Source organism: Herpailurus yagouaroundi, unplaced genomic scaffold, assembly GCF_014898765.1.
Source record: "Herpailurus yagouaroundi ecotype Mexico unplaced genomic scaffold, PumYag 188, whole genome shotgun sequence".
Classification (NCBI taxonomy): domain Eukaryota; kingdom Metazoa; phylum Chordata; class Mammalia; order Carnivora; family Felidae; genus Herpailurus; species Herpailurus yagouaroundi.
Window position 1 is genome coordinate 30,788,226 of NW_024412419.1, and position 15,520 is coordinate 30,803,745.

At 41.1% G+C, this 15,520-nt stretch overlaps 1 protein-coding gene across 2 annotated transcripts in view; it reads right to left on the reverse strand.

Annotated features, from left to right (window-relative positions):
- Positions 1 to 888: 888 nt before the first annotated feature.
- PRKD3 (protein kinase D3) overlaps positions 889 to 15,520 on the reverse strand; it is an 87,618-nt gene continuing 72,986 nt past the window's right edge. For both annotated transcript variants that reach the window (XM_040496517.1, XM_040496518.1), the window contains exons 15-19: positions 10,409 to 10,570; positions 10,073 to 10,171; positions 7,109 to 7,376; positions 4,889 to 4,974; positions 889 to 3,771 (exon numbers count right to left, since the gene is read on the reverse strand). In XM_040496517.1, coding sequence (XP_040352451.1) covers positions 3,598 to 3,771; positions 4,889 to 4,974; positions 7,109 to 7,376; positions 10,073 to 10,171; positions 10,409 to 10,570 — 789 coding nt within the window. In that variant the 3' untranslated portion in view covers positions 889 to 3,597. The remainder of the gene's footprint in view (positions 3,772 to 4,888; positions 4,975 to 7,108; positions 7,377 to 10,072; positions 10,172 to 10,408; positions 10,571 to 15,520) is intronic.

Sequence of the window (15,520 nt, forward strand, 5' to 3'; positions counted from 1 at the left end):
TCCATTTTTGTTGGGGAGAAGCTGCATTTAAAGAAATAAGCTTAATTTCATAGAAATTAATAATGCAGACTGGTGGTTTTCTGTGATAGTTACTTATATATAAAAAGTGAGGCAAGGATGCCAGTAATTACTATCAAATATGCCAACGTAGCCTCTCTGGCTCTTGATTTTGGCTCAAGTCCTGCTCGCACGGTGGTGAGCCAGAACTCAACGTCAGGCTCTGCGCCGAGAATGGTGCCTGCTTAAGTTTCTCTCCATCCCCCTGTCCCTCCTCTGCTGTATGTGCACACGTGCTCACTCACTCAAAACAAAAACAAAAACCCCAACATGGAAGTGGGTTTGAGGGGTAGAAATTCATTCTCCTTTGTGGTATTTAAAATTTTTTACCCTATGAGATTAAAGGAAAAGAATACCAGCCATGTTTTGAACTTACAGCTTAACTGTATTTGAAGTTTGCTGGCGGAGTGATCAACCCTTGGTTTTTTATTGCTTCTCTGGCTTCCCTCAGAACAGGACTAACATTCTGAATCTCACTCTTAAAATGAAGATGGAGGCCTTATGTTTCACGTGCTGCCCAGCCTTGGGCCATTCATAGCCACCCTTATTTTTTTTTTCCCCGCATTTTCTTTTCTCAAAAACTTGGTTGGGAGAATTTGGAAGGTGAAAATGCCTCATATTGGCCCCTCTCAATTATCTAGTAGTTTTACATTTAATGGGAGGAATCAGGCAATGCCTTGTATCTTAAAACTTAGAACATTTACTTTGAATGGTAAGTCTTCTAGCAGTGGCAGTAGTTGAATATTTGATGATAGTTCCCGAAAAATCTGTAGTTGTAATTACTCTAAACTTTCATTCCAAGAAATGAGACCTCCAGATAATTACCTCAGATTTCATATAAATTGAAATAATGAGTTTATTTTAGGTAGTTAAAAAAAAAAAATCAGTGTTTTAAATATAGCATTAGTTCCATTTACAAATACTATTTCCAAAATAGTTCTTTTACCAAGGCCTGGGAAAACAACACAATCTAATAAAATTTTCTTTGGATACCTCTACTAGAGATAAGCTCAGGTTTTCACATAGAAAAGTATGGTGATATGGAAATACATTTTATTATCAGGTTTCTTTGAGGATATTTACAAAAGTGGGATGTAACAAAAAATATAAAAATGTACTGAACAGTGTCATTATAGACTACTTTGTACATTACCAAATGTTTCTAACAATTATTTCTTATACAAAAACAACTTCAAGACAAAAAGGTTATGCAGGTTATACAGTATCTGGAGTAAATTACTCCAAATTATCTGACAGTGCCTTTACAAATTTTTTAAGAAAACGTCTTAGGCATTCAACAACACAGACACAAAGAGTGCAATTAATTTCATGGCTTGTAGTTTGATTACATAAGTAGAGCAAACCATTCCAGTTAATTTTCACCTTCTGTAGTAAAACCACAATAGGGTGCCTAGTGACTTAGAACTACTCCATTTTAGCACATTGATATAAACAGACTTAGTTTGGACACATTGGGAAGCCATCCTTTCCCACAGGGAAATTATAGTTCTAAAAGGTTTGTGAAATTAATTTGGATTAATTTTTTAAATTCTGTAGGAGAAGAAAATACCAGGAGACACTGTGGAATGTTTCCTGGAGAGGTTTATGGGAGGCAGTGCAGCAACATGGTTAGGAGGGAGGAAAGGGACTAGAGCCACACTGCCTGAGTTCAAATCCACATACCAACTGTGACCTCCACCATCTAGGTACTTAATTTTCCTGTGCCTCAGTTTCCTGATCTGTGAGATGGAGTCCATAACGTACTCCCCCTCGTGGCTGTCATAAGGGGAACTAAAGACATGTTGAGTTGAAAGCATGGGAACCACGTTTGCTACTATCTCCACAGTAATTTTAGTCCTAGGTAAGGGAGTAGCCTCAGGGATCCCTTAAGACCCTCTCTTACACTGTATACAGGGACATTCTTTTCCTTTGCCACCTCAAATTCAGTGGGCAGTGATAGTTAACGCTTTTATGGTTTTTAGTTTATTGAATATGTTCTTCTATATCTGATCATCACAACACTGTGAGGAAAATAGAGGCAAGGGTTATAATCTTCGTTTTTTAGACTGATGAGGAACTTGAGGCTTAGATAGATTGGAGCCAAGACATAAAAGACTGGATTTTCTGACTCCCAATCTTTTGTTGCTCTTTTTGTAGGAAAAAAACTTAGTGATTACTGAGGAGTGAAAAAACAAAAAGCCACTAGTTTTTTAATAAGTGGGTGGTGCTAGATCTTGAACTTTTTTGCGGGGGGGGGGGGGGGCAACAATTAGTAACTTTGTTAAAAGCTATGGAAAAATCTAACCTCTTAAATATTATATCTGAGTAGAAAAACATTTCGTTAGCTGGTTGCCAGTGCTGAAATGTAAAAAAGCAAACAACCCCCCCTCCCCCACAATTTATAAGGGCAGGGCTACGTGATCAGCAGAGCAGATGAAAGAATAAGTGTTTCATGCTCTACCCCACCCACTCTCCCAAACTGCTTGAGATGATTGATTTACAAACATTCTGGATATCTGTAAAACCTTCCAATAAACTAAGGGAAGAAAAACTGGATACACTCTTTGCTGTTTCCTGCAGCATTAACTGATCCTGCACTGGCCTTACTTTTAGTAATTTTCTTCCTCAAATTATTCAACTCTGTGTAAAGATAAACTGTGTAATGAAAGTTCCCACCTAAACCTACTGAATGTCAGAAACCAACCATGGTGTCACAGAGCTGTGGGTCACAGATATGGGAGTTCGAGTACGCAACAGGGGGGCTGGGCTCCGAAAAGACATACTTACTACCTCCGCACTTAGACCAGTGGGTTCTCCCCCCAGGTTTGCAGTATCGTTTGACCCCAAAATTATCTTAGAGGGCCTTCCAATATACTCACAAAAGGTGACAACTTAATTTCTATCTTGTAGAGAGCACGTTAAGAATTTCAACTCCAAAATGTTAGGGATCACTGTTTTGGAGTCGACTGACCTAAAGAAAAAGAAAAAGGTACAAGAGTCTAGAGCTCCTCTTCTAGGCATGCAGGAAAACCCCCTCAATGCCTCTGTGGTCAAATATTTAGAGTTCTCACAGGAAATCGCATGCTGGGAGCCCTTCCTCAGTTCTCTTTAAATGCAAACCTATTTAGTAATCAACTTTAAAACTCTTGTGTGATTTGGTCAAGCTATACAATGGCTGGACTCTAAGCCTGCCTTTTTCTCCTTTTTAAAAAATAATGTAACAGGAAAGGGAAGATAAATTAAATGCCACTATAGTATTAAAGTGAAGGATTAGGAAAAAAATATAAAAACCAGTCATTGCTTATGCTATAAAAATTTATGAAAAGCTTCATCTTGGTTCCGTTATGTGTTCTTATTACTCAGTTTCCCTTCTTGTACCTTCTCACGATGAACTACAGTACTGGTGTCACGGATTCCTTATCACATTTCCCCGTATCTTCGCATCCTTGCAGATGATAACCTACAAAGAACAACAGTTGTGCGGCAAAGTATCAGTCCATAACGTGAAATCCTTCCTTACTGACGTTAGCTCATTGACAACTAAGGATCTTCTTCCATATCATCTGGATTGGGAGCCATAATGAAGTGCTTTGGGTACACAAGATTGTGGGTGTATGCATGTATTTCCCAGCGGGCATCGTCACTTTCGTGCGTAATGTAACGTTCACCAATGCGAGTTTCAAATTCTCTAAGGTCAAGCCAAGTCTGATAGTCCTAGAAAAAAATGGAATTATAAACTATAAAAGAAATAAAATACGTTGAACTTTTTTTTCCTAACCCCATAGCTGCAAAATTGACAGTCTCTACTATGAGTACTTGCTATACAGTAAGTTCCATTCGTAATATTTTAAATTAGCAATGTTAAGATACTTTTTCAAATTTAGAGTCTCTAATGAAGGAAGTAACTAGTTTCTAAAACTAAAACTAAAACAAAACTGCCTGGGGCTTCTGAGATGGCTAATAATAATCACTAAAACATTCTGTTCTAAATTCTGACCTTATGCCCCACCTTACTCCTCAAAATAGGGGAAAGTACTTAGAATCTACTATCAGGATAATTTAATAATCACTGCAACCGTGCATTTGTTTTGAAGTTAATTCTACCTGCCAACCTCCACCCCAGTCACCTTTAGAGTAGTTCTAAAGCTTCTCTTTACTCTGAAGCTCGGGGGTTCCTTTTAAGAAATCTATGCAATAGCTTTTGGGGGAATTAAGCCAAACATTTTTATTTTATTTTATTTTTTTAAATGTTTATTTTTGACAGAGAGAGAGACAGAGCATGAGTGCGGGAGGGGCAGAGAGAGAGGGAGACACAGAATCTGAAGCAGGCTCCAGGCTCTGAGCTGTCAGCACAGAACCCGACGTGGGGCTTGAACTCACAGACTGCAAGATCATGACCTGAGCCAAAGTCAGATGCTCAACCGACTGAGCCACCCAGGCGCCCCTGAGCCAAACATTTTAAATGGCATTTCATATGTCATTAGTGCAAATATGAATCTTTTAAGTGGGCATCTTAAAAGCAAAACCTATTTGACAAAATAACATGCTTATTTTACAGAAAGGGGAAGTGAAGGAAGCATAAAAGGCCCTATATAAAGGCTAAATCATTGCTTTCAGTTAATGGGAGTTGAACTGCCTATCAGTTCTGCATGTGAACGGTATACAGCAAACCTTCCAGAGATTCAGCCATAGTACAAAGTAATCACTGAAGAACACTTACAATATTCTAAAACGTGTAGAATCTGTTGATCTTAGAGTAGTTTGATTAGGTGAGACACATTACAATGAATGGCTCCAATGGGGATCACCAGAGAGAGATTTGTTTTTTTACCTGCAGCCAGGGATGGCTGAGAGATTTGTCCACACTGTAGCGCTTTCTCATCTTCACTTGAAGGAGGTTGTTTATCAAATCAATTGCTAAGAGGAGAGAAAATCCAACCGGTGAACTGGGTGTATGGGGCACCCACACATACCGTGACTCTGCCTGGAAGGCATTCAAGCCACAGAAATACAGGGTGGGCGACTTTTCTCAAGAACACGGCCTTCCCGCTGACACGTTAGTGGCCCGTAAACGTTCACTGAATTTAGAGCACCTATTTTATGAAGTGTGCCTGTTTTGTTACAGAGGCGGTGTCGAGTACAGGTTAACAGTGTAGACTTACTGCGTGTGCCAGAGGGTCACTTTCCTCTTCTGTAACATGAGGTTATTGAGAAGATGAAATCACACACATAAAGGGCTTAGAACGGTGCTTACTTAGCACGTAAGTGTTAGTATTATTATTATTTCCAAATGAATTAAAAAACTGATTACAGACTGACGTGTTGTTGCTGTCCTCCAGTGACACCGTTCTCTAGTCCCCGGCTTGGTCTGCAAGGGAGCCAAAGCCACTGCCTTGCCTCTACAGATGTGGCCGGACTTGCACGATCACTTATCAAAAGTGTTTAACAGGTTTTATACAAATATGTTCATGGTGTTTTGGTGTGAGTGGGGAGATCTTGGCATACTTATTTTGCCCACTTATTTGAAGAAACAGAATACCACAAAAACCAAAACCACCACGTAGCTACATACTGACTTCCACCTGTATGACGATACGCATGAAATACCGACACTAAATAGCCTGGACCCAGGGCTGAACCAAGGGGAAGAGTCCCATTATACCACTTCTGTTTCTCTTCTGCACACCACAGTATTTAAGTATGAACTTCCCTGTGTTCAATACTTCAAACTTTTATCCATTGTTCCTTAAATGGTTGTCCACCATGTGCATCAGAGTCATTTGGGGTGTTTACTAAAATGCATTCTTGGGTGTCATTCCAACTGGTGAACTCGAACCTCTGAGATCTAGCCACAGGTTTTTGCTTTAGTACGCTCACCAATTGATTATTCTGAAGTCTACAGACCACACTGCCCCAGGAACTCTAAGAGGATTCTGGGAACACCCAGACCCTCCTATATTCTTCAATTAGGTATTCATTACAAAGAAAGCCTGCTACTGCCTTTACATGTTGTTCCTCAAACCTTCCCAGTTTAATGGACTGTCAAATCCCCAAGATTAGGTCTGGTACTTTTGGAAAACAAAAAAGGCCCGTGTTCCAAAGGTTGGCTAAATCCAGGTGGGGGTATTCCCCAGTAGGGTTCTATTCAGTATGGGGCTGTTAAAGAAGTGTGTGCCTTTCCTGTCAGCGTCCGTAAACTAAAGAGACCCAAACAAGGCATTCTTGATGGGTACAGAACCAGGGCCCGCAAGCTCAAAAACCTTCACCAGGCAGGGAAAACAAATGTTACCATGCCTCCTAGGATTGGTCCACAGGGGAGCTGAACACTGAAGAATGTCTATATCATTCGTTGTAGGTATAAAGAACCTGAAATACAGGTCTCTGAAAATAAGTAATTATGAAAAGAAAGAATACTTCAGGGAGAATATCTCCTCCTAGTAGCCTAAGTAGATCTTACACAGTTCAGAGGTGGGGCTCGGAGAAGACTTCACAGATGAGCCACAGGCTAAGGGGTCCCTGAAGGACTGGAAGGATTTCAATAGTGAGGAGGGACTGAAGGCAGGGAAAGGTCTAAGCAAAATGCAGAAGGCAGCTGAGAAGAGTCAGCAGCTAGGTTTTAGATCAGGAGCAGTGGAGGGGAGGGCAGAAGGTGACCGTGGGCTATCTCTGAGAGACCTACAGATGCAATGTGGTTAAAGGGAGGCCGTGATGTAAGGGCACAGTAAGATGGAAGGAGGGTTTCCGGAAGACTGATCTGGCAGCAGTGGTGACTGGGAAGCACCGTCAAAGAGTCTAACGGGTAGAACCCTAGGTATTTTAGTAGCTTCAAAGGGAGGAAATTGGGTCCTGGGTTAGTGCTAGGCGTGGGAACTTTAAGGAAGTTAGAGATGAGACCGTCAGGAGGAAGAGTGCTCATGAACTGGTAACTGGTTGAATTTGGAAGAGGAGTATGAGAAATTAAAAAGAGAAGTCAGAAGAAATAGGCTGATTTCGGATCACAAAGATTTTTAGACTAAAGGGCACAGAGCTATAATTTTTTTTTTTTTTTTACCTTCACCAGAAATTTCTCTCCACGGATTTGGTGGGTACATAAACGCAGCATTTTGGATTTGGTCATTTATATCTTCATCTTCATTAAAAGGAAATGTGCCACTGAGGCTCACATAGACGATAACTCCCACTGACCACATATCTAGAGAACGGTTGTAACCTTTGCTCCTGAGCACTTCAGGGGCTAAGTATGCTGGAGTCCCCACCACAGACCTCCTGAATGACTTTTCACCAATGATGCGTGCAAAACCAAAGTCACATAGCTTCACCTGCAAATTAAAAAAATGTTAGTTTTGTATTATTATCTATGTGTCAATCTTTTATGCTTGTCCCTAAATGATACTGTATCATTTCATTTTTAAAAGTTATGTTTTTTTTATTTTGAGAGAGAGCGAGTAAGCAGGGGAGGGCAGAGAGGGAGAGAATCCCAAGCAGGCTCTGCGCTGCCAGTGCAGAGCCCTAGGTGGGGCTCGATCCCACCAACAGCTCATAACCTGAGCCAAAATCAAGAGTTGGACCCTTAACCAACTGAGCCACCCAAGCTCCCCGATACCGTATCATTTCAACACACTTGCCAACTGTACTGATCACGAATGTCAAATGATTGTCAATAGGGAAATTGTAAAATATGCTTTTCCCAAAAGGCAGATACATTTATGATCCTGTGATCTTCTGCCAACATGGTATGAAAAACTTCCCTAGTGCCTATTTCAAAAACCACTTTGAAGTTTTAGCTTCCACAATGTCAAATACCAGCTGGGTGCTGTAAGTGGTCACAAAGTTTTGTTTGTCTGTTTTTAACATTTATTTACTATTGGGAGACAGACACAGAGCATGAGCAGGGGAAGGGTAAAGAGAGGGGGAGACACAGGATCGGAAGCAGGCTCCAGGCTCTGAGCTGTCAGCACAGAGCCGGATGCGGGGCTCGAACTCACAAACGGTGAGATCATGACCTGAGCCAAAGTCGGCTGCTTAACCGACTGAGCCACCCAGGCGCCCCTGGTCACAAAGTTTTTTGATGAAATGGAGGGTGCTGATCTTTCAGCATCTGACTTTAAAGGAGATAATTTTCTGTGAAAAGGAATTATAGGTTTCATTTTTAAATCCTCAGTGACTTCACAGCGCCTGAAAACATAAAGGCCCTCAGTAAATGTTTGCTGAATGAAAAATAAGTTGATATTTTAAAACTTACCCTTTATTTTGTTTAATCCTAGAACCTATATTCCCAAGGATACTGTCAATTGGCAAATAACTTGAGTGTAGTAAAGAACTACGAGGCTGCTTGAAAGAGGAGCAAAGGGGTTTCCTGTGACTGTGGAATAAATTTTTACTAGTGAGATGTTTAGATTTGAAAAAAGTTCTGTCTGAAGGTAGTCACGGTTACTACAATGTCCTTTTGGGAAGAAAGTTCTGGAAGTGTGATGAGCTTGGCAGAGCTCAGAGCACTTCTGCTGCCCATCTTCTAGTGATGTTCAGATTTTGGTGATTAATGATGCATCCATGCCGAACAAGCAAATGCCAAGTACTTTCCGGAGGAAATGCCCTGCCTCATAAACTGTCTTCACAAAAAGCATTATGATACATTGAGAAAAAAAGAGATTTGGCCTCTACAAACCAACAGTACCAACAGTGCCTGGAGAGTGTATGATGAAGGTGTATTCAAATGCTGCTGGCTTTCTAGGACATGGACCCTCACGCACATTTTTATGGTAACTGTTCCGTGCCATTATTGAATGTGATTCCCTCTTTGAGTATTGGAAGAATAGGATTATCGACCATGAAGACATATGAACTCTTTTGTTGTTAGATGCCGCATTTCAGCTAACATCTTGATAAAGAGAAGTTGCCTTGGCAGTTTGGCAACTGAATAAAGTGTGGCCATGGCTAGCACTTAGGCAAAAAGGCACGTCAAGTAAATGATGTGATTTTCCCTTTGTTCCTAACAGAGGTAAGAGAGATGGAGTTTTAGCCTCACTGTAGGGGTGTGCGTCCTTTGCCCAAACTATTCTGAAGATCAAATGAGGTAACGACGTACGGAAGCACTTTATTTAAAGCATCACGCCAACTATCAGGGAACCTTTTTTGCCCTCACAATGATAGGGAATCACTTTTAAGCACACAGGCATTGTAAAAGAATAGGATTACCTCCTTAAAAGAGTTGAGTAATTTTTAAACATACGTCTTTTTCTTTGAAAGACGATCTGAGTTGCATTTGACTCAAGTGAAATAGCTACTTGTCCTTAGTGTAGCCAACTAATTGTGCGTGTTTCAAATCCACATAAACAATAGTTTGAAGGAGAGAGTCTAGGTGATAGTTATGGGCACTGCCAACACATATTCCACAGGAAAATATTTCAAACTTTGGGTTTATGAACCATTTTGCAGGTTATTAAATAATTTTGGATCAAGGTCAACACTCTTCAGCAAAATGAAGTTTCACCAAGTAAAACAATCAGTGCATCACACACAGGACACACACACAAAAAGGGGATACGCATGTGAGTGATAGCAGTGATGGGAAATGTAATTCTGACATAGGTTTTGGTGAAAATGTTTGAAATAAAGTGCCCTAAAGAGGAAGAGGAGCTGGCTGCCTGCCTCAAAATCTATGTCCCCCAACGTAGGGTCACCCCTCTGCCTCATTTTATGGGGAGTTTGTCCTGAGCACCAGGCACCAACCAAGGTGGCCTCTCCTAACTTCATTCCCTGCCCACGAGGAGAAGTGACCTGCAAACAGTCTACATGCAAAAAAGATACTACTTAAGGTCTGCTGAAGTCTAAAAAGTCTTCATGAAAATAAACAGTATAAATTCTGAGTTCAAATTATTCAAGGATTAATCCTCACTGGCAGTTACAGGCTAATTACTTCTGTCAGCATGTTTATGCATCTGAACCGACACCACCGCCTTTCATTATACGGGTGCTTTGTAACGTCAGACACTGAAGGTTCCGGAGAGTATCTCACCTGAGGAAATGGCTCTGCTGATGCGAGCAGCACATTTTCTGGCTTTAAATCACAGTGCACAATATTTTTAAAATGTAGATTCCTCAAGGCAACAAGGATCTGTTATTGAAGAAAACCGTTTTTTCAGTGCCTGGAAAAAATCATAGTTCACCCCCACCTGACCTCTCGAATGGCATAATTGGAGAAGTCCACCACAGTTCGTCAAGATTTAACCGAAGTGTTAGTTACTCTGTTCTCCGCGGTTAATAATTCCCACCATATCCCTTTATGTAAAAAGCACTGCTATTTAATTCTCTCATTTTAAAGTATTCTCGTTTCAAAAAAGAGTTAAAATACCTGTGTCACCATGAATTTAGTAATTCGTTCTGGAAGTCGACTTTTCTCACTGGACAGAATCATTTCCAACATATCGCCATGCAGCTTTTCCATTACTACAAAAACTCGTTCCGGAGTTTCAAACATGCATTCCAGGTTTACAATCCCAGGATGGTGCAAATTCTGAAGAGTTGCAGGATGTTTATATGACCAACTTAAGTAGAGAAATGGTTTTACTATGCAAATATCTAGCAATGTGCTATGATTAACTGTATGCAACACATGGAATGGGAAGAAAATCAGCTTAGGGCAACAGGCACTAAAAGCAAACAAACAGCATCACGGATTCTGATTTGCCAAGATCTGTGGTGGAGAGTGGAGAGTGGATGCACTGAGGGGAAGGAGGGTCCTCCTAACTGATTACATAATTGCCCTTGTCCATTACTACTCCTTTTCCTTCTCATCTTTTGTCTTCTGCCTCTACTCTAAGTTTATGTTGTCCACGAGTGGGCACCAACTGCCAATCAAACTTTATGGTCAATTACGCAGAGCTGTGGCTCTTTGGGGCTGTATCTCTGCTCAAGAAATGGTTCTGTTTTTAAGGTAGTTTTTTTGTCTAAGCCCGGATCTTCAATCACGCCTCGATTTGGTCTTCCCTCTTTCGGGCTCAGCATCTCTACCTCCATCACCTCAGGTTTCTTGAGCACCACTACGTTACCAGGGCTAGTGAAATAGAAAGCTGAATGTGATACGGTTTCCGCTAATAAAGAAAAGCAATCTATCTTACCGGTTTAAAAAAAAGCCAAAAACCCAAAAAACTTTCCTCAAAAGTAAATTTGAGAAGTCAGTCATGCTCAAAAACATTCAATGGCTTTTTACTCTGGACATAAATCTATTCCTCTGCTTGTATTTTCACATCTTCAATAACATGGCTTCATTCGCCCTATTCAATTTTAAATATGCTCTATTGGTCCAAGTGATTTAACTTTTATTCTTTATTTATAGAAATCTATTTTTCTTACGCTGTTTTCCTTATTATGGGTACCTAATTATGCCAGGAGGGCAAACTTCTTTTTGGCTTATGTGAGGCTGAGTGCCATCTCTATGTTTTTTGAACCTGCCGCCATCTCTCAATTCCCACTGTAACTGCTTTAATTTCAGCTCACGTTACCTCTCTTTGGGACGACTGCAGTAGTTTCCAGCAAACACCGTCTATCCATGTAGCAATACTTACCCCATGCTACTATGTCATGTGTATCTTACTCTGTAGTCTAGGAAGTTCCCTGGGAGCAGAGACTCTGTCTTAGTCATTTTAGGTCAATGTCTGAATCATGGTTGGTGTTTTAAAAAATGACTAGCAAGCATGAAATAAATACTGTTTACTAATCAGTTTAAAACAACTTAATGAGGTGGTATTCCAAGTAGCAAAATATAAAGTGTCACAGCTTTATAAATAAACAAAAGTGAAATGCGTGTGATAATAGCGGTAAGCAAGGGGAAGACTCAGAATATCACAACTCTGATCAACTTAAGAGTTGGTAGTGTGGCTGGCTGTCCCCATGCTGTAGTTGTCTGTCTCCCACCCTCCTGTAAAGCCATATGTATACACATACAAAACCAGAAGTAAGCTGTAACATTATTGTCTCTTAACTTCTATTTGTTTAGATGTCCTGTTTCCTCTGGAGTCTGTTTTGGGAAGTTATACTTTCAGAGAGAATCATTTTCTCCAGGTGTTCAAATTTATCTGATCAAGTTGGTCATGGCAGCATCTTAAAACCTCAAAATGCCTTTACTTTTTTTTCAGTATTTGTGGTCGTATTTCTTATTTTTTGCTTTCCTTAAGTTTGTTGTTCCTTTTTTAACTTTTTTTTTTTTTTTAAAGTAATCTCGGGGCGCCTGGGTGGCGCAGTCGGTTAAGCGTCCGACTTCAGCCAGGTCACGATCTCGCAGTCCGTGAGTTCAAGCCCCGCGTCAGGCTCTGGGCTGACGGCTCGGAGCCTGGAGCCTGTTTCCGATTCTGTGTCTCCCTCTCTCTCTGCCCCTCCCCCGTTCATGCTCTGTCTCTCTCTGTCCCAAAAATAAATAAATGTTGAAAAAAAAAATTTAAAGTAATCTCTACACCCAATGTGGGGCTTCCACTCACAACCCCGAGATCAAGAGTCAGTCGCACACTCTCCCACTTGAGCCAGCCAGGCCCCCGTCATTCTCTAACTTCTCAAGTTGGATTCTTAATTCATTTATTTTCATTCTTTCTTGTGTAAATACTTGAGCTTATAGTTTCTTTTTTTCTGAGCAATAGTCTAAAAGCTGATATACAGTATTTTCATGATTACTGTCTAAATACTCTGACATCTTGACTTTGCTCTTTAAGAATTAAGATATTAAAAAATTTGTTTCAGAGGGCACCTGGGTGGCTCGGTCGGTGAGCGGCTGACTCTTGATCTCAGCTCAGGTCATCACCTCAGGGTTGGGAGTTCGGGCCCACACTGGGCTTTGCGCAGGCCGTGGAGCCTACTTAAGAAAAAAAAATTCAGGAGGTGGGAGCTTTTTGTTCTCTGATTTTGTAATTTATTTCTAGTTTTATTGCATTAGGATCAAAGAACACTATCCTATGGCTTTTTTGAATTAATGAGGTATTCTTTGTTCTCTGTTTTTAGGACACAGATGTCAGTATCAAGTGGTTAGACTAGCTTCTACTGTTTAGGCCTTCTACGTTGTTAGTTTTGGCTACTTCATCTGCCAGGACCACTAAGTGCTTGCCAGTTCCTCCCTGGCTCTAGTTTCCTTTTATAAATCTTGTCACTGTTAATCTGCTGTGATCTGCATTCTTCCACTGTCAAAGTGCCCTTCTTCAGTTCACTTACTGTTTTCCCTTGAATTAAATCTTACCAGATCATGACCCCCTTGGCCTTCTATTTGAGGAGGGACCTGGAGAGGATATCACGACTGGAGAGGTCAGAAAGAGCCAGCAAAACCTGCTCTGACTGTGGCCCCTCTTCCTGCACGCACCCCTGGCTCCCCCTGCAGTGTTTCTGGAAAACTCCTACCTATTTTGTAGGTCTGAACTCCCTTCTATTTTTATTAAAGACACAGTATACATTTCTGTTTATCATTTTTCTTGTAGCTTTTGGGTAATTTCCAAGAAGAGGTGGGGGAAATGCTGAATTTATACCACAGCGTATAACCAGAAATTTCTCTCTGAAGTTTCTGATGACATTTTCCCATTAACACAGTAGCCGTGAGAGTGCCACACATTTTCCCCCATTACTACTCTATACCTACCCTCTTCAGGCAGGGGCAAAAGACATTTTATATTACCTTATCCCCATGAAACAAAGGTAAAAATCCTCCGTTTCCTTCCTGCCCCACAACACGCTCCCCAGATGTGGCCGTGTTAACAGTTTACGTAGGTATGGACCCTTTTCTCTGCATAACCGCTTGTACACATCTACAAAGTAACACATTACCTTAAGGAACTATACAAGTGAAACCATTCCACGCTTCCATTCAAAATTTTAACAATGTGTTATGGGTTAATTCCCCACATAAACACATTTATTCAATAAATATTAAATGAGTATTTGCTATGTGCCAGTACTATGCTGGTAGTCCGGATTCATGAGTACACAAAATTGACAAATATGTCTCATCTCACTGAGCTTATTAATTCTAGCAAGGCTGGGTACACACTAGGTAATAAACTAGTAAATGACCCAGTGTGAAGGTGGTAAACGCTATGGAAAGAAGAGGAAGGGGCGCTGGGGGTAGATGGGTGGATAATGCTGAACGGAATGCAAGGGCCTCACGAGGAAATAACATCTGGGCAAAGTCTTGAAGGAGATAAAGGAATATGCCATGCAGATATGGGGCGTGCCAGCATTCTAGGCACAGGGAATAGCTAAAGCAAAGTCCTTGAGGCAGGACCATATCTGGCAAGTTTGACGAACAGAAAGAAAGTCAGTGTGGCCACCATCTGGAAAAGAGACTCAATGTGTTGAGTGTGGTGTCTATGATGGAACCTTTTTAAAGAGATTTTGATTTAGCTGAATAGAATATGTGCAGATGTCCAAAAATGTCATGTTCTCATTTCTATTAAATTGACAGAAATACAGAGCTTATCACCAGGCACTCAAGAGAGAGGCTGGATGTTCCTGGGTAAACTGTAAGGTCACTCCTAAGTCAATGATTCTATAATTGTCTCTCCCTGCCATTGGAAAGGCCAAAAGTATGGTCTCAATAATATGCTTGATCGTCACCCCATCCTTTCTTTATAAAGATGAGGACACGGTGGGCGCCTGGGCGGCTCAGTCGGTTAAGCGTCCGACTTCAGCTCAGGTCACGATCTCACAGTCTGTGAGTCTGAGCCCCACGTTGGGCTCTGTGCTGACAGCTCGGAGCCTGGAGCCTGCTTCAGATTCTGTGTCTCCCTCTCTCTCTGCCCCCTCCCCTGCTCATGCTGTCTCTGTCCCAAAAATAGATAAAAAGATTAAAAAAATTTCATAAAAAAAAAAAAAAAAGATGAGGACGTGGGGAAGAAAAACTACGGCTGTCGGCGGAGCTGCAGGGGACTTACAGTACCAGGATCAACTACCAGGCTGCGTTCACCCAGACCTTTAGATTTGTTTAAGGAGGACTACGTACAAGAAGAATCAGGGGCAGTGACTGGAAAGTAAGGATGACCGGGCTGCCAGGGGAGGCGGGAACCAAAGGGTAGAGCGAGTGAGCGAGTACAGAAGTGCCTCGCGACACGTGTGGAAGGGTCTCGCTGAAATGCTCATACAACCAAATCTTGCGGAATGAATTTCAGCAAATGAGTTACTATCTGAAAGAAGTCTGCTTTAAAAAAATGTATTTACCATATTCACATTGTTCTAAGAGAACTGTAATTCAAATATAAAGTAGCCTAAAGCTGGTCCTCACACTCAACATTCACTGAACTTACACATTGCAAAGAAACTGAAGTCACAATTTTACACACACACACACACACAAGATCCAATGTGGCAGAGAAGAAAGAGCATGTGGTGTGGAGACAGACTTAGATTCACACTCTGAACCTGTCTTCTTCCTGCTGGGTGATGTTAATTAAGTTTAGTTTCTGGCACAAAGTAAGCCATTCACGACATACGATTT